The sequence below is a fragment of the Myxine glutinosa genome, chromosome 1 (assembly GCF_964187855.1).
Source record: "Myxine glutinosa chromosome 1, kmMyxGlut1.1, whole genome shotgun sequence".
NCBI classification, from domain to species: Eukaryota; Metazoa; Chordata; class Myxini; order Myxiniformes; family Myxinidae; genus Myxine; species Myxine glutinosa.
The window spans coordinates 170,001,068-170,019,733 of NC_136261.1; the positions used below are offsets into that span (position 1 = coordinate 170,001,068).

The window sequence follows — 18,666 nt, forward strand, 5'->3', positions numbered from 1 at the left end:
AAGGTGCAAAAACAGATCCTTGCAACTACAGACCAATCAGCCTGCTCCCAATTATCAGCAAAGTCATGGAATCCATTATTGCTTCAGATATCAAATCCTTCCTCTTCTCCAATGGCTTGATCTCTGATCATCAATTTGGAGTCAGACCAGGTCATTCTACTCTGGACATGTTGCTTCTGCTGTCTCAACAATGGATGGAGGTCCTCAATGCCAAACAGGAAATCAGACTGTCTCACTTGACATATCACATGCCTTCGATACGGTCTGGCACCCAGCTCTGCTCACCAAACTCACCTCCTATGGTATTCAGGGAAATCTCCACTCATGGCTTGCGGATTTCCTCTCTGGTCGTAGGCAACGTGTGGCCCTGAATGGATTTCTCTCATCTTCCCTTCCTGTTCTGGCTGGAGTTCCCCAAGGTAGTGTTCTGGGCCCTGTGCTATTTCTGGTCTTCATCAATGACCTCTCCGACTCTCTGGAAAATCCTCTCTATCTCTTTGCTGATGACTCCACTATCTGCCACTCCATTCCTCATCCCTCAGATCGGCAGTCTGCAGCCTCCTCACTCTCTGCAGACCTGGACAAAATCACACACTGGTCAAACAAGTGGAACATGTCTTTCAATCCTGACAAATCTCCACACTCTTACAATGTCTCTCCGAAAGGACCGACTGGACAACCCTCCCATCTACTTTCTCAACAATCCTCTCCAAGAAGTTCTGTCGCTCAAGCTTTTGGGTCTCACTATCTGCCATGATCTTTCTTGGGAAAACCACATTTCCAAGCTGGCCTCCAAAGCCAGTCGCCGACTGGGCATCCTCCGTCGTGCGAAGTCCTTCCTTGGCACACCTGAGCTCCTCACCATATACAAGGCTTTCATCCGCAGCTCAATGGAATACTGTTCCCCCCTCTGGGCTGGTGCTCCTGCCTCACACCTTGCTCGGCTTCACGCTGTTGAGGCCAAAGCTTTCAGAATCATTGGAATCTCCTGCGATGTAGTCAACTCCAAGGGCCTTTCACTCACTCACCGCAGGCAGGTTGGTGGTCTTTCTGTCTTCTACCGACTCCTCTCCGGACTTGCTCCCCCAGCTCTCTCTGTGCTCTGTCCCCCCAATATTCCTTCAGGTCGCACAAGATCTGCCTGCAACCCTCTTATGGTTAAACTGCCAAAGTCTAGGCTCTCTGCTCACCTTCACTCTTTCATTCCCCTTTTCTCCCGCCTCTGGAACAAACTCCCCCACTCCCTTCAATCCCACTCCTCCCTCCAGGTCTTTAAAACAGCTGTTCACCACCATCTCTTATCTTCCCCCATCGAAAACCTTGATCTTTTCTACCCCCGGTAATTCACCCCAGAGTCCTTGCAGTGTTCATATGTTTTATTCCTCTCCCACCTCCCCCCAAGTCCTCCCGATGTCCCTGCTCTCAAATGTTGTGTTTGTGTCCTTCCCCCTCTCTCCCCATCTTGTTTGCCGCTCCCCTTGTTTTTTGTGTTTTGTGTGTCGGTTTGTCTTTTTGTGTGATTAATGTTAGCTCTTTCACGAGCCTCGAGCTTGTACACAAAAAAACAACAACAACAAAAAAAAAACCTCGCTCACAAACTCATCACAAGGACGAGATGAAAGCTGGAATAAAACCTGATGCCAAGGATAGAACAGCTCTGCGAGAGAAATAAGAAGTCTGCGTTGATCCACTCCACACTGAGCCTCACCAAGAGGGTCGGTCTAGTGACTATTGTGGCTCGACAAGTGGTGATGCACCCATCTGTGAATGGTGACAATGCTGTCTGTCTACCTTGGAATCAAACGTATAGAGTAATTTGAAAAAGGTTGCCCTGCTAGCTTTCATAAGACAATTCACAAATGCGTGATACCCTTGACACCATCCCGCAAGTATATCAAAGTCACCGACATGAAGACATTTGACACAGAGCTGATATATGCCACAGCTATGACTCTTCAGTGCAGCCTCCGGAACGATGACACAAATAATATGATGGCACATGAGCTGTCCCCCAAACCAGCATCAGTGCTTGATGACAGTGGACATATGAAGGTTGCAAAGACAAAATAATCTCTAAAAAATTATCTGAAGGTTGAAGTGCCAGGGAGGAATGCACATGTTGATGTATCTTTCTTAGATGGCAGTGATGTGGGTATTACCATGGCCAGCAGGTGGTACAAAGTCTCACTTATCCAAGACCGTGGCGAAAATATGTAACTCAATCGGAGCGATGTCCATTACGCTGGTATATACACCTTTCCCATGGATGCAACAATGCATTAAACAGGTGCTAAGTTAAGCTGTTGTAATCCCTGACGGAGTAATCCGCATCAGGAGCATCTTTATTTATGCACAAGGCATTGTTCTGCTGCTCCGCCTCCATTAAAAATGGCACATGCTGCTTCCTTCCTTGACGATCAGCATTTAGACTTTAGAGGTTAGAACACGGATAAAACAACCATAGGTTGGTAATAATAGCGCAGGCTTTTGTGGGCCTCCTCCTGCGTTGAAGTTCCTTGTGAGGGAATATAGATTACATTATTAATGTTTCTGTGTAACTAATTGGGTTTTATTTATTTATCTGCGTCGATGCGTCTTTACGTAGACACGTCGATGCGTCAGGTAATTAGTTTTGTCAACGAACACGTTTGATTGCCGTAAATAAATCGAGTTAAATATTTCAAAGTGACCAAACTCAGTAAAGCTGAGGATCACTCGTGTGGAGAATGGCGCATCGTTTTATTTTAAACGTAAAATGCAAATGAAAGCTCCAAAGCAAGACAGCAAGTTGTTCTCACACAATATATAATAATACATCCACCAGACGAGTTCGACCCCAGTTGTAGACTCATAGGCCTTGCTCACCGGATACAAATAGAAAACCGCGCAGAGCAGCGTTGCGAGCAGAGTCACGGCGAAGATGGCGAAATCGAGCATCTTCGTGAATGGACGCGCCTGCTTCGTCCCCGTTGGACAAGACAAACAAACCGCTAGAAAAGAAACACCATTCACGGTCAGATTCTTCTTCTTCTATTGTTTGCCAGCGTGGCGTGTCCAAAGCTCGCGTTTGGAGAGATGTGATCAACTCCGCCTACCCGTTAGTCCCTTCAAATACCGACCCATTCAAAGCGAAATTCCGTAACACGTCATGGTGCAAGTCATGAAAATCGTGGAAACTTTAGATCTATTATCCCATTGGAGTTTGTATAAAACTTTTATTGATCCCATTAAACCACAAACCATTAAACAGCGTTGACATCCTGGATTCGTGATCACGACCCGTGAACAGCAGAGGGTGACGAGGTAAGTGATAGATAAAAAGAGTTAACCACAAAGGGCACGAACATTGCATGTGGACCATACTTGGGTGTCACCGTGTGCTAAAGATCGACACCACCCCACAAAGGGCACTAACATTGCATGTAGACCACACTGGGGTGTGACCATGTGCTAAAGATCCACACCACCCCACAAAGGGCACTAATATTGGATGTAGACCACACTGGGGTGTGACCGTGTGCTAAAGATCCACACCACCCCACAAAGGGCACTAACATTGCATGTGGACCATACTGGGGTGTCACCGTGTGCTAAAGATCGACACCACCCCACAAAGGGCACTAACATTGCATGTAGACCACACTGGGGTGTGACCATGTGCTAAAGATGCACACCACCCCACAAAGGGCACTAATATTGTATGTAGACCACACTGGGGTGTGACCGTGTGCTAAAGATCCACACCACCCCACAAAGGGCACTAACATTGCATGTGGACCATACTGGGGTGTCACCGTGTGCTAAAGATCCACACCACCCCACAAAGGGCACTAACATTGCATGTAGACCATACTGTAGTGTGACCGTGTGTTAAAGATCCACACCACCCCACAAAGGGCACTAATATTGTATGTAGACCACACTGGGGTGTGACCGTGTGCTAAAGATCCACACCACCCCACAAAGGGCACTAACATTGCATGTAGACCATACTGCAGTGTGACCGTGTGTTAAAGATCCACACCACCCCACAAAGGGCACTAATATTGTATGTAGACCACACTGGGGTGTGACCGTATGCTAAAGATCCACACCACCCCACAAAGGGCACTAACATTGGATGTAGACCATACTGGGGTGTGACCATGTGCTAAAGATCCACACCACCCTAGAAAGGGCACTAACATTGGATGTAGACCATACTGGGGTGTGACCATGTGCTAAAGATCCACACCACCCTAGAAAGGGCACCAACATTGCATGTAGACCATACTGGGGTGTGACCGTGTGCTAAAGATCCACACCACCCCACAAAGGGCACGAGCATTGCATGTAGTAATCATTCAAATACTCCACTTGTTTGCTATTTGGTGAAGATATTTCTCCATGTTGGTTTGTGTGTCTGTTTATTCTGTTTCTCCAAGTGTTGCTCTATGAGTGATTTCTAGTCCGTTTCTCGATCAAAATAGTTTTTTATGCTCTTTGAGTGATTTCTAGTCCGTTTCTCGATCAAAAGTTTTTTATGCTCTTTGAGTGATTTCTAGTCCGTTTCTCCATCTATATAGTTTTTATGCTCTGAGTCATTTCTAGTCCGTTTCTCCATCTATATAGTTTTTTATGCTCTATGAGTGATTTCTAGTCCGTTTCTCCATCTATAGTTTTTATTCTCTGAGTCATTTCTAGTCCGTTTCTCCATCTATATAGTTTTTTATGCTCTATGAGTGATTTCTAGTCCGTTTCTCCATCTATAGTTTTTATTCTCTATGAGTGATTTCTAGTCCGTTTCTCCATCTATATAGTTTTTATGCTCTGTGAGTCATTTCTAGTCCGTTTCTCCATCTATATAGTTTTTTATGCTCTATGAGTGATTTCTAGTCCGTTTCTCCATCTATAGTTTTTATTCTCTATGAGTGATTTCTAGTCCGTTTCTCTATCTATATAGTTTTTTATGCTCTGTGAGTGATTTCTAGTCCATTTCTCTATCTATATAGTTTTTATGCTCCATGAGTCATTTCTAGTCCGTTTCTCCATCAATATAGTTTTTTATGCTCTATGAGTCATTTCTAGTCCGTTTCTCCATCAATATAGTTTTTTATGCTCTATGAGTCATTTCTAGTCCGTTTCTCCATCAATATAGTTTTTTATGCTCCATGAGTGATTTCTAGTCCGTTTCTCCATCAATATAGTTTTTTATGCTCTTTGAGTGATTTCTAGTCCGTTTCTCCATCAATATAGTTTTTTATGCTCCATGAGTGATTTCTAGTCCGTTTCTCCATCAATATAGTTTTTTATGCTCTTTGAGTGATTTCTAGTCCGCTTCTCCATCTATATGGTTTTTATGCTCTTTGAGTGATTTCTAGTCCGTTTCTCTATCTACGTATATAGTTTTTTATGCTCCATGAGTGATTTCTAGTCCGTTTCTCCATCAATATAGTTTTTTATAGTCCGTTTCTCCATCAAATATAGTTTTTTATGCTCTATGAGTGATTTCTAGTCCGTTTCTCCATCAATATAGTTTTTTATGCTCTTTGAGTGATTTCTAGTCCGTTTCTCTATCTATATAGTTTTTTATGCTCGATGAGTGATTTCTAGTCCGTTTCTCTATCTATATAGTTTTTTATGCTCTATGAGTGATTTCTAGTCCGTTTCTCCATCTATATAGTTTTTTATGCTCTACGAGGGATTTCGAGTCCGTTTGTCTATCTATATAGTTTTTATTCTCTATGAGTGATTTCTAGTCCGTTTCTCCATCTAGATAGTTTTTTATGCTCTATGAGTGATTTCTAGTCCGTTTCTCCATCTATATAGTTTTTATGCTCTGAGTCATTTCTAGTCCGTTTCTCCATCTATATAGTTTTTTATGCTCTATGAGTGATTTCTAGTCCGTTTCTCCATCTATAGTTTTTATTCTCTGAGTCATTTCTAGTCCGTTTCTCCATCTATATAGTTTTTTATGCTCTATGAGTGATTTCTAGTCCGTTTCTCCATCTATAGTTTTTATTCTCTATGAGTGATTTCTAGTCCGTTTCTCCATCTATATAGTTTTTATGCTCTGTGAGTCATTTCTAGTCCGTTTCTCCATCTATATAGTTTTTTATGCTCTATGAGTGATTTCTAGTCCGTTTCTCCATCTATAGTTTTTATTCTCTATGAGTGATTTCTAGTCCGTTTCTCTATCTATATAGTTTTTTATGCTCTGTGAGTGATTTCTAGTCCATTTCTCTATCTATATAGTTTTTATGCTCCATGAGTCATTTCTAGTCCGTTTCTCCATCAATATAGTTTTTTATGCTCTATGAGTCATTTCTAGTCCGTTTCTCCATCAATATAGTTTTTTATGCTCTATGAGTCATTTCTAGTCCGTTTCTCCATCAATATAGTTTTTTATGCTCCATGAGTGATTTCTAGTCCGTTTCTCCATCAATATAGTTTTTTATGCTCTTTGAGTGATTTCTAGTCCGTTTCTCCATCAATATAGTTTTTTATGCTCCATGAGTGATTTCTAGTCCGTTTCTCCATCAATATAGTTTTTTATGCTCTTTGAGTGATTTCTAGTCCGCTTCTCCATCTATATGGTTTTTATGCTCTTTGAGTGATTTCTAGTCCGTTTCTCTATCTACGTATATAGTTTTTTATGCTCCATGAGTGATTTCTAGTCCGTTTCTCCATCAATATAGTTTTTTATAGTCCGTTTCTCCATCAAATATAGTTTTTTATGCTCTATGAGTGATTTCTAGTCCGTTTCTCCATCAATATAGTTTTTTATGCTCTTTGAGTGATTTCTAGTCCGTTTCTCTATCTATATAGTTTTTTATGCTCGATGAGTGATTTCTAGTCCGTTTCTCTATCTATATAGTTTTTTATGCTCTATGAGTGATTTCTAGTCCGTTTCTCCATCTATATAGTTTTTTATGCTCTACGAGGGATTTCGAGTCCGTTTGTCTATCTATATAGTTTTTATTCTCTATGAGTGATTTCTAGTCCGTTTCTCCATCTAGATAGTTTTTTATGCTCTATGAGTGATTTCTAGTCCGTTTCTCCATCTATATAGTTTTTTATGCTCTATGAGTGATTTCTAGTCTGTTTCTCCATCTACAGTATATAGTTTTTTATGCTCTATGAGTGATTTCTAGTTTGTTTCTCTATCTACAGTCACGTGAAAAAGTAAGTACACCCCATGTAAAGTTTTGACTTTTTCAACATATTTCAACATACAGCTATTTGATTTTCATTTCAACAATATTGATAGATAAAGGTGATATAATATAACAAATATCATGAAACATTTACATTTTGTAGTCCATTGTATAATTTAAATAAACATAAATGCAAATTTTGCATGTGGAAAAAGTAAGTACACCCCTACATTTATCACTACTTCAGATACCTAAAATTAGAATCAGGTGCACCAGCTCAGGTGCAAATGATTAGAACATCGTCAGAGAGGACCTTGGAGGAACCTGTCTTATTTAAACCTCAGACATTTAGTTTGGTTTGCTCTTTGTTGTTGAAGTGGGCGGCATCACCATGCCTAGATCAAAATAGCTCTCTGGGGCCTTCAGAAAGAAGGTTATAGATGCCTACGAGTCTGGGAAGGGGTTTAAAAAGATCTCCAAACAATTTGAAATCAATCATTTGACTGTCCGGAAGATCGTCTACAAGTAGAGAAGATTCCAAACAACTGCCAACTTGTTCAGGCCAGGCCACCCAAGCAAGTTCAGCCCGAGAGCAGACCGCAAGATGCTGAAAGAAGTATCAAAGAACCCCAGAATGTCATCACGGACCTACAGGTAGCTCTTGCCACTGTTGATGTCAAAGTGCACGAGTCTACCATTAGAAAGAGGCTGCACAAATTTGATCTACATGGGAGGTGTGCCAGGAGGAAACCTTTGCTGTTCAGAAAGAAAATCAGGGCAAGACTAAAGTTTGCCAATGGACACCTAGGCAATGACCAGCACTTCTGGAACAATGTGCTCTGGACAGATGAGTCAAAGGTACAGCTATTTGGCCACAGTACCAGAAGACATGTTTGGCGAAAACCAAAGACAGCATTTGACCACAAGAACCTGATACCAACTGTAAAGCATGGTGGTGGAAATATTATGGCTTGGGGCAGCTTTGCTGCATCAGGGCCTGGGCAGCTCACCATCAAAGAATCCACTATGAATTCTTCATTGTACCAGAGGGTGCTTGAGGATAATGTGAGGCCATCTGTCGGAAAGTTGAAGCTCAACCGAAGGTGGACCTTGGAACATGACAATGACCCTAAACACACCAGTAAATCCACCAAGGAATGGCTGAAAAGACAGAAATGGAGGTTTCTGGAATGGCCAAGTCAAAGCCCGGATCTAAATCCCATCGAGATGTTGTGGGAGGATTTGAAACGAGCTGTGCATGCAAGAAACCCCTCAAACATCGCACAGCTGAAAGAATTCTGCATGGAGGAGTGGGCAAAAATTTCTCCCAGTCAATGTCAGACTGGTAGACAGTTATAAGAAACGCCTACTTGAGGTTGTTTCTGCCAAAGGGGGCAATACCACCTATTAGAGCCAAGGGTGTACTTACTTTTTCCACATGCGAAATTTGCATTTATGTTTATTTAAAATATACAATCGACTACAAAATGTAAATGTTTCATGATATTTGTTATATTATATCACCTTTATCTATCAATATTGTTGAAATGAAGATAAAATAGCTGTATGTTGAAATATGTTGAAAAAGTCAAAACTTTACACGGGGTGTACTTACTTTTTCACGTGACTGTATATAGTTTTTTATGATCTTTGAGTGATTTCTCGTCCGTTTCTCCATCTATATAGTTTTTATGCTCTATGAGTGATTTCTAGTCTGTTTCTCCATCTATATAGTTTTTTATGCTCCATGAGTGATTTCTAGTCCATTTCTCTATCTATATCGTTTTTTTATGCTCTATGAGTGATTTCTAGTCCGTTTCTCTATCTATATAGCTTTTTTATGCTCTATGAGTGATTTCTAGTCCGTTTCTCTATCTATATAGTTTTTTATGCTCTATGAGTGATTTCTAGTCCGTTTCTCTATCTATATAGCGTTTTTATGCTCTATGAGTGATTTCTAGTCCGTTTCTCTATCTATATAGTTTTTTATGATATATGAGTGATTTCTAGTCCGTTTCTCTATCTATATAGTTTGTTATGCTCTATGAGTGATTTCTAGTCCGTTTCTCTATCTATATAGTTTTTTAATGCTCCATGAGTGATTTCTGGTCAGTTTCTCCATCTATATAGTTTTTTATGCTCTTTGAGTGATTTCTAGTCCGTTTCTCTATCTATATAGTTTTTTAATGCTCCATGAGTGATTTCTGGTCAGTTTCTCCATCTATATAGTTTTTTAATGCTCTGTGAGCCAACTTCACTCTTGGGTCACTGACTTCCTCCACTCTCATCGCCATCGTGTGGCTCTCAACAGAATCCTTTCTTCCTCTCTCCCTGTCAAGGCTGTTGTGGAAGTGTAAAATTTATCAAATCAAGTAATTTCTATGAGCCACAACCTGCTTTCCTCGTGTGCAGGTTTTTTGTGGTTTCCATGCAGAATCTGGGATTTCCTACAGTTGGCAAGTTATCTCAGACACTGACCAAATTCGTTGCTCGAGAAAAGTAAAATTCTTAGTGGAGGCAATGGTAGACCACATATTGTCATGACAAAATAATTTATGACTGAGGGTAATATGATTACAAATAGGGTTTTTGGAAATAATGTAATGTTAGATCGAGTATGTCTTATTGAGTTATATAAGCAAATTGGAGAAAAGATAGTTTTCTTGGTAAATAATTAAATAATACAACTGATGCCACAATGTCTGACCAGCTGCCTGGAGTAATTAGCATCCACTGAATTGCTTTACAAATCCCTTTGTGTTTATAAAACTAGTGAATATACTTGGTAATTATTTTGCAGAGTTTGGGCAAAAAGTGTTCCCGTTGGACAAGGGAAGGTGGATGATTTGCTTTGCACTGGCCGATGGGGGATGGGCCCACTGCACTTTTTCTATTTATCTAATAGATAGTTTTATGAAATTGTCAGCGTTCTCAGTAGTCTTTCAAAAGAACGATGGTTAAACACTGAAACACTAACAAGCTATAAATTTTTTTTATTTGATTCATAGGGGTTAGTCTAAAGTATAAAATCCTATTAAAATCCTTGTAGGCTAGCTCTCTCTGGCTCTCTGATCCAATATATGATTTTGACTTATGAGGGAAAAGATGAGTTTGCAGATTGAAAAAGGATGTGATTGTCATAGCTACTGAGTGACCTTTTGATTAAATAAGGACTTTCTTATTGTATGCCTGTTTTTATTGATTTCTAAATATTAAGCCATAAAGTTAATGTCCCTGCAATGGTGTTATAAAACGTTGCTGCAAAGTTATAATAACGTTAACACAACGTTATGATTGATAGAGTCTTGGCGCTGAAGAGTCTCGACCAACACATTCTTCTCATTAAAGAATTTGAAAATGCAGATCTGCTCTCAGCGGGGAGTACTCTCATCTCAATATTTCACTCGACCAATCACATTGTATCCCCCGATCCTTGCTCCCTCCCACCCAAACTTTGCCCAACCAATCCTACTGCTCTCCTCCCCTCTCTTCGCTCCTCCCCCCTCCACTTGCTCCTCCCACTTGAAATTGTATAAAAATCAGAACTGATGTCCAAATAGCAGGATTAGCACTGGAATTGTAAGATGTTGGGTTGTTGTACTTTAGGATTTTCACTAGGTTTGTAATGCTGTACTTAGGATGTTTTACTTGGCTGGTCGATTCTGTATGTTTACACTGTATGTTAACTGTATTCTATGCATGCTGGTGTTTGGTATGACATTTCTTTGTGCATCTCTACTGTACCAGGATTTCACTTGGGACCTTCTGTGAATCTTGCAATGTAATTTGTGAATTGTAATATGCTCTTCTATGGATTGATAAAGGTTAGTTTATTGCTGTGTATTTCCTTGTAGACAGAAAGTGTTGTCCTCCTCGGGAATTAAAATTTGTGATTCATCTTCTGACAAGGTTATGGACATTGAATTTTTGGTTAATCTATTACATACTAATGTAGGAAAATATCCCTATCACTGTCGCACCCCATGGCAGTGTTATCGGTCCCATCATATCCCTTATCCTCATCAATGATCTATCTGGCTCTATGGGAAATCCTCTTTATCTCTTTGTTGTTGACTCCACTCTCTATTGTGACATCCCTCATCCTTCAGATAAACAGGCAGCAACCTCTTCCCTCCCATCAGAACTTGACAGAATCACAATCTGGTCAAACACTTGGAACATGTCTTTCAATCCTGAGAAATCCCACAAACTCAGTCTCTCTTAGCCTGGTGTGGTTAAGGTGGCTGGTTTGAGATCTTAGGATCTTGAGTTCAAGCCCCTGTCGTTCCACTGAATTAACATCAGGTGGGTTGACTCAGCCTATCATCCATCCGAGGTTGGCAAAATGAGTACCAGTTGACTGGTAATGGGGGCATTGCGTCAGTGTCACTGGCTGCATACAAACCACACACAATCTCTCCGAAAAGACCGTACCGCAAACCTCCCCATCTACTTTCTCAACAACCTTCTCGAATAGGTTCAGTCACTCAAACTCTTGGGTCTCACTCTCAGCCATGGTCTCTCTTGGGCTGGCCACATTTCAAAAAGCCAGACACCGACTGGGCATCCCCCGTTGTGCAAAGTCCTTCCATAACCCACCTGAGTTCCAACTCAATTACAAGGCTTTCATCCGCAACTTTGTGGAGTATTGCTCTCCTCTCTGGGCAGACTCTCCTGCCCCACATCCTGCTCAGCTTGACGCCATGGAAACCGAGACTGAAGATCATTGGAATCTCTCACAATGAAGCTGAGTCTATGGGACTATCACTTCGCCATCCCTGACAGGTATTTCAGTCTCTCTGTCTTCTTCCTCGTCATTTCTGGTCTTGCACCCTCCACCCTCTCCGTGCTCTGTGCCCCCTAAATGTATCTCTAGGACACACGCGGTCCACCAGCAACCCCCTCCTAATGAAACTGCCAAAATCCAGGACCACTGCTCACCTCCACTCATTTGATCCTCTTTTTCCCCCCACCTGTGGAACTAACTACCAACTCTCTTTGATCTAATTCTTCCCTCCAGGTATTCAAGACAGCTGTTCATCACCATCTTAAGTCACGCCCATTCAAAACCATGATTTTTTCTACACCAATTAAACCACTTCCCCACCCATCCCAACATTTTGCTTCTGCATCCATCTTGTTCACCCCTTGCTGTGTTCCCTCCTACTTTTCATCGTTACCCGCATCCTTTGTTTGTCCGTCTCTATCCATTTTCTCTCTCTGCCCTGCTGTGGGCGTTTCCCCCTTCCACTGTTGGTCCTTTATTCGTTGTGCCCTGATCCATTCCGTGTTCTAGCTCTTCCACAAGCATTGAATACAAACACACACCTCCCCCATAGGGATACATTGTGCAGATTAAAAAATACAATTCAATATACATACAGTAACTAGTTAGTTACAGTACACAGATATACATTTTCCTGATTCCATTGGCGTTCCAAGAAGTACCAAACATTTTCCAAAACGTTTTCTCCTTATTACCTCTGCCACCAAAGGTGGATGGTTATGTTTTCACCCCTGTCTGTCTGTGTGTGAACAAGATATCTCAAAAAGTTGTGGATGGATTCGGACGAAATTTGGCAGAGATGTAGCGTATGTGACACGGCCGAAATGATTAGATTTTGGTGAAGATCCGGATTCGGATCCTGCTCCGATAACATTTTAAATGATTATTCACCATTGGGAGATCGGGCCAAAAACGATACATAGCAGGATATCTCAAAAATTGTGGACGAGTTATGAATAAACTTGGTGGATGAGTTCATGAGGTGAGAAGAACAAGCGATTAGATTTTGGTTCAGGTCCAAATCCAGATCCGGATCTATCAGTGGGATACAAAAGTAAATTGTTCACCAGGCGGAGGTATACTCTACTGAATGCCGTTCTTTTTTTAATGGATATCGCCCCAGACAAGGCATACAGCCACTCTCGGTAAGGGGCTCAGTGAAAGTTAGAAAAATATGAGGATAAAGCAAAACAAAAGAAAGAAATCCAACACTCTCTTCAATCCCACTCCTCCCTCCAGGTCTTTAAAACAGCTGTTCACCACCATCTCTTATTATTCCATATCCAAAACCTTGATATTTTCTACTCCCGTTAATCCACCCCAAATCCACATCTTTCAATCTCCGCCTTCATTCCTGAAATTCCTTGTAGTGTCATTACCCCTTCCCTCCCCCTATCCACCCCTCACCCTCCATATATATATATATATATATATACAGACTTGGCATTTAATATGGAATATTTTTTTGTGGGGGTGAACTTACTTTTCAAGATGACTTAGAACCAAAAGTTCATTGGAATTATGTTGAAATTATTCTAGATTTTGTTAATGTGACCTTTAAAAGAAACAAAAACCACATTTGACATTTCAAAGCAAATAAATTGATCCTTGAAAGTGATGTAAACCGATATCGAACTCAATTCACGGACAGTACTGTGTTAAACTTCTGTACGTTTTCCAGAAGTATCTCTTTATTTTGCACATTAGCCAAAAAAATTTCAACAAAAACAAAAGCTAAATTATGACTGGGATTACGGACAGTAAAATTACAGTTCAGTACTTTGTGTAACCCCCACGAGCATTCAGGAGAGCACGTACACGTCGAGGCATGCTGTTCACGAGGTTTGCCAAGGTTTGGACAGGAATCGCTTGCCATGCAGTGACAATAGTCTGCTGCAATTCACGCACAGAGGTCGGCTGCTGGTCCAAGTTGTCGATTTGACGCGTTAATTCTGCCCACAAGTTCTCTATCGGATTCATATCCGGGGACATGGCAGGCCACTCCATATGCTCTACACCACGGTCAGCAAGAAAGTGTTGGATCATGCGAGCATGATGAGGCCGTGCATTGTCATCTTGGAAGACAAAGTTTCCTCGAAAGGCTGCAAGAGCAAATGGAAGCAATGTTTCTTCCAGAATGGCCCTGTACTTGAACTGGTTCAGGTTTCCATTCAGAACAACGAGGTCAGTTTTGCCCCTTGCATGAAAAGCAGCCCAAACGGTCACCCCACCACGTCCAGCTTGGACTCTTGGCACTATACAATCTTCGTTGTGGGCTTCATGCACTTGTCTGTGCACTCGGACGCGGCCATCTTGACGATAGACCAGAAATCTAGACTCGTCACTGAAGGTCACGTGATTCCAGTGTCCTCGCTGCCATTGACGGTGCTCTCTGGCCCACTGCAATCGGCGCTGGCTGTGTTGTCTGGTCAGGCGTGGCTTTCTCAGGGGACGCCTGGCACGATAGCCTGCTTGAACCAGTCGTTGGTTGACTAGCCTTCTGGATACAGGCACATTTGTCAGTTGCTGCCACTCAGCCCTAAGCCGATTAGCTGACTTGGTACGGCCATTGCAGACTAACCGGTGCAGCTGGCGATCATCTCTCCTTGTGGTTCTGCGTGGACGTCCTGGCCTCGGTATTGGAGTAGGGACACCCCTCTGAGCATTTCGTTTCAGGATGTTTGACACCTGACCTTGAGTGATGCCATACTGCCGAGCAATAGCACGCTGTTTCATGCCAGAATTTCGTAAAGCCACCACTCCATGACAAACAGCATTGTCAAGTTGACGGACCATCTCCAGAGGAAGCGGCAATAACTTTTGTAGACGTGCAGCAGTTGTTTTCCACTAATACAGAACACAACAACCCTTATATACCCGATTGTGAAGCCAATCGTCAAATGTACCTGTCCTTACATTTTGTCACGCCACCTGTGATATAATCCTGTTATCGACTTCTTGCTGCGAAAGACAATCAGTGACATGGTTCTTTCAACAAAGACATCACTGAAGGGTAAAAGAAACTCACCAGATTGATATACTGAGTTCAGAAAGTAAACCTAAGTCAAGAAAAAAAAAATTCCATATTAAATGCCAAGTCTGTATATATATGTTTTAAAAAAACAAGAAAACATCCAAGACACTGGAAGTAGCAGAGGTCGGGTAAAATGCGATTAAACTTCAAAGATGTAGGAAGTATGAATTGACATGGTAAAAGATGTAGGAAGTATGAATAGACATAAATAATTGTTCTAGTTTATCGTAGCTTTTACATTGACATTTTTGGAACTGACGTGCACTGGTTGTATAGACATCTTCCAAACACGAGGAGACTCGGCCTCCTAGCAAGTGCACCGTTCATTCATCCACACTTTTCCATCAAACAAATATGCAGGCAAGAAAATTGGTGAAAATTGATATATATATATATACACAAAGAATTAAGTTAAGCACCCCTACACAACGAATTAAGGTAAGCACCCCCTAATATATATTCTTTGTGTATATGTATACATTGGCATATATTCTAAGGTATGTGAGATCAAATAATGATTGGTATGACATTAGCAATTATCCATTGATGAAATTGAGTGATCAAAGTGAAAAAAAGTGATTGGTTGAGTCAGTGATCCGATCACGTGGGTCCTACACACGTTATTGACGCAAAGATCGCTAGAGGTCTTCTCAGAACAATGACTGTACGTTAGAAAACATAAACGTCATCCACACTGTCCGTGATGGACCTATAGCTCCATACTTAAATTGAGGTGAAAATATGCCTAAAATTCCCAAAAAATTTCACCTTAAATTATTCAGAATAAAATATTGAAAACGGCATGATTGTTATGTTTTTATGTGACCATAATATCACTTCTCCAGAAAATATAGCAATATCATGGGTATATTACACTGTTTTGACGACAACAAACTTGTACTGTGCGAGGTTGTAAAAAAACGGGGGGGGGTGCTTAACTTAATTCTTTGTGTATATATATATTTTTCGTCCAAGAAAATCTTTCTGGGACAATTTTCCACCTACTATTTGGAAGGCTCCCGTCCATTCAACTATTATATTCATAGTTTATTTAAATAGGTGTTAAATGAATGACACATAAATTCAAAGAAAAGGGAGATGTGGGAAAAAATTGACGACAGGCGTGGTGCTATTGGAATCAAGCCAGCCGTTCAATGTTGGTGTGCTTTTGGATCGGTCTCCAACATAATCATAGTAATTTCAATGAAATCTCCAAAAATAAATGACATAACATGTCCATTCAAGTGACGAGTAATTTTGCAACAAGAGACAGAAGGCACGTTACAGCCCTCTTCAGCAAACAGGTGTTGAGCAGCAAAGAAGTGGTTTAACCGTGATACTATTTCACCGTATCTCAAGACACAAGACGGAATACGTCAACCCTAATGTATAATCTCATGTAATGTATAATCTCATGTTATAATTCAGATGTAACTCGTATACATTATATACACCAAAAATCATTGTATAAAGGTGTCTTTAAAACGGACCACAGTTAACACTTCAGGATTTGCCTTTAGAGATCAGGAAGTTTGGAAATCTGATAATAACGAGCACTGTGTGGTGTGTGTCTCCACATGCTCACTTGAGCAATCACAGATGTCACCTGCATCAAAAGAGCAGGCTCGTTTTCCCTCCAATCGAGAAGCAGCATGTATACATCGTCATTACACTCAGTACAGTCAGCCTGTACATTGAGCATAGGCCTAAATGAATAATGTATTGCGCACAGCTACAGAGGAATTATACTCGCAGGAATCTTTCAAAGATGGCAAAGGAATTGATTTTATGCCAATACCCTAAAAGAGCAGAGCAAAGTAGGGTCGAGTGCACATTCAAAAACTCCTGAACTAGTGATGGGGCATTGGAGGAATTTGTTTCCTTGTTCAAAACAGTGTCAAGGATGCCATTCAGCCAGCACAATGAAGTGGTAACTTCTGCAGAACATGGCATTTTCATTGTGCCGGAGAAGGGGAAATAAAATCAAAACGAGAACGGACCTCAAAATTAAATAGTTAGTCTCGCAGGGGTGGTGGCACCAAGCGAAGCTGGAAGCTCTTGTTGAAGAGGACACTGTTTGGGTCTGAAGTACCATGAGCTCCCCGAGCTGGAGTAGAGTCCTGCTCCCGGCTTCTGGCCAGTTCGGCCAACACTGCAATCTGTGCCGGGGCAAGGTGGAAATTGATAACGGTTAAACCTTTGGTTACATCGATTATTTTCTGTAGGGTTAAAATGCCTGCACAGTGCACACAGTAAAAATTCAGGTATATCTATTATTTTACAGTAGAGTAATATTTTAGGATTCTGACAATGCAAATTTCTTCATGCAGTCTCCAGAGAACTGCACAATAACCAAGCAATTATTTGGGATTGAGGAAAATAGCAGAAAATAAACTTGTATGTGGAAATAAAAGTACTGTATATAGAATAAGATGAAAACTTTTACAACTCGTTATTAATATGAAACCACCTATAAGTAGACACAGTTAATATAGACATGATGGGCCGAATTTACAAAAGGCGTTTAAGGGTTAGACGTGTGTAGAATCGCTAATCGTGCGATGATTACCCACCCACTTTCACCACCCCCCCCCCCCCCCTCCCTGCTCTCCCCCCTTCAAAGTTGACCACCTATCACCGAAGAGTGATTGTCTGATGCACATCAAAACCTAATCACAAGCGTTTAAATAACAAAGGAACTTTTACACGTCAGCGAGGGCATGTTTTTAGAGTGGTTTAAGGCCTTGAAGCAAGCATTGCATGGCTTATGCCTTGTAGTTTACATGGGACATTTGCTTGAGTTAGCTCAAGAGGAGGCAGAAGCAGATAGGAATATGGCAGTAGGCCAACGTGCATTGAGAATTTTCGAGGATAGATGCAATCCTCTGGAGAAGTATTAAATTGTCAAATTTGGCCGCCATTAGACTCTCGAAGGAAGCATTTTGTTGGCCACCGAATCTAGCCCAAGAGGACCTGGATCAACCTACAACGAGAAGCAATGTGCTGAATCCCCTCCAACAATTGTCTGCGGTGCTGCCATTCTATGCAAGTGCATCATTTCAATTGGGTGTGGGAGACATGGGTGGGGTTTCGCAGGCTAATCGGCTGTTTATCTCCCCTCATAAATTGCTATTTAGACTGGCGATCAGCTGTGCACATACAAAGATGCTTTTGTTAGCGTTTAAAGGTTAGGCGTCTATTAGCAAGACGCTCACTAAACATCTTTCATACATTCGGCCCTTAATGAAGAGTAGCAGCTAGTCTCCGTTCTTCATCGAGGTTTCAGCCCTTTCAGCCCAGAACCTCTCCAAACGGTGGATCCATATCACTATATCCATGATCTTAGTTATGTCCAGACAGTCAGTCAATATGGCAATGCAACCACACTTCCAAACGTCAGCATATAGCTTCACCTATATATGTTTACCTTCTTTGCTATAGCCTTTCTTGTGAATACATTCCTTGCTATAGGCTTTCACTTGCAGATTAGATGGACATTACGCAGCACATCGGTCTACTCTACTCCATAGCAACCACTGTGATAATTAAAAAATAAATTTAATTGAATGTTTCAGCAATATGTCGAAAACAATTTGGTGGATTTTCCATTAAATCAGCAAGCAAACAAAAAACCTGAATGCGCAAGCACACACGCACGGACACACGCACACGAGAACCGAGCTGGGGGCGGCAGCTTTGTTGAGGCCGAG

At 41.4% G+C, this 18,666-nt stretch overlaps 2 protein-coding genes across 5 annotated transcripts in view; both read right to left on the reverse strand.

The window, feature by feature from the left end:
* Positions 1–3,042, reverse strand: part of CYP20A1 (cytochrome P450 family 20 subfamily A member 1) — a 40,432-nt gene extending 37,390 nt beyond the window's left edge. The window contains exon 1 of the mRNA XM_068121994.2: positions 2,866–3,042. Within this exon, the coding sequence (XP_067978095.2) occupies positions 2,866–2,937 (72 nt within the window). The 5' untranslated portion in view covers positions 2,938–3,042. The remainder of the gene's footprint in view (positions 1–2,865) is intronic.
* A 12,940-nt stretch (positions 3,043–15,982) lies between these two features.
* Positions 15,983–18,666, reverse strand: part of VPS8 (VPS8 subunit of CORVET complex) — a 162,893-nt gene continuing 160,209 nt past the window's right edge. For all 4 annotated transcript variants that reach the window (XM_078779782.1, XM_078779777.1, XM_078779774.1 and 1 more), the window contains one exon: positions 15,983–17,115. In XM_078779782.1, the coding sequence (XP_078635908.1) occupies positions 16,972–17,115 (144 nt within the window). In that variant the 3' untranslated portion in view covers positions 15,983–16,971. The remainder of the gene's footprint in view (positions 17,116–18,666) is intronic.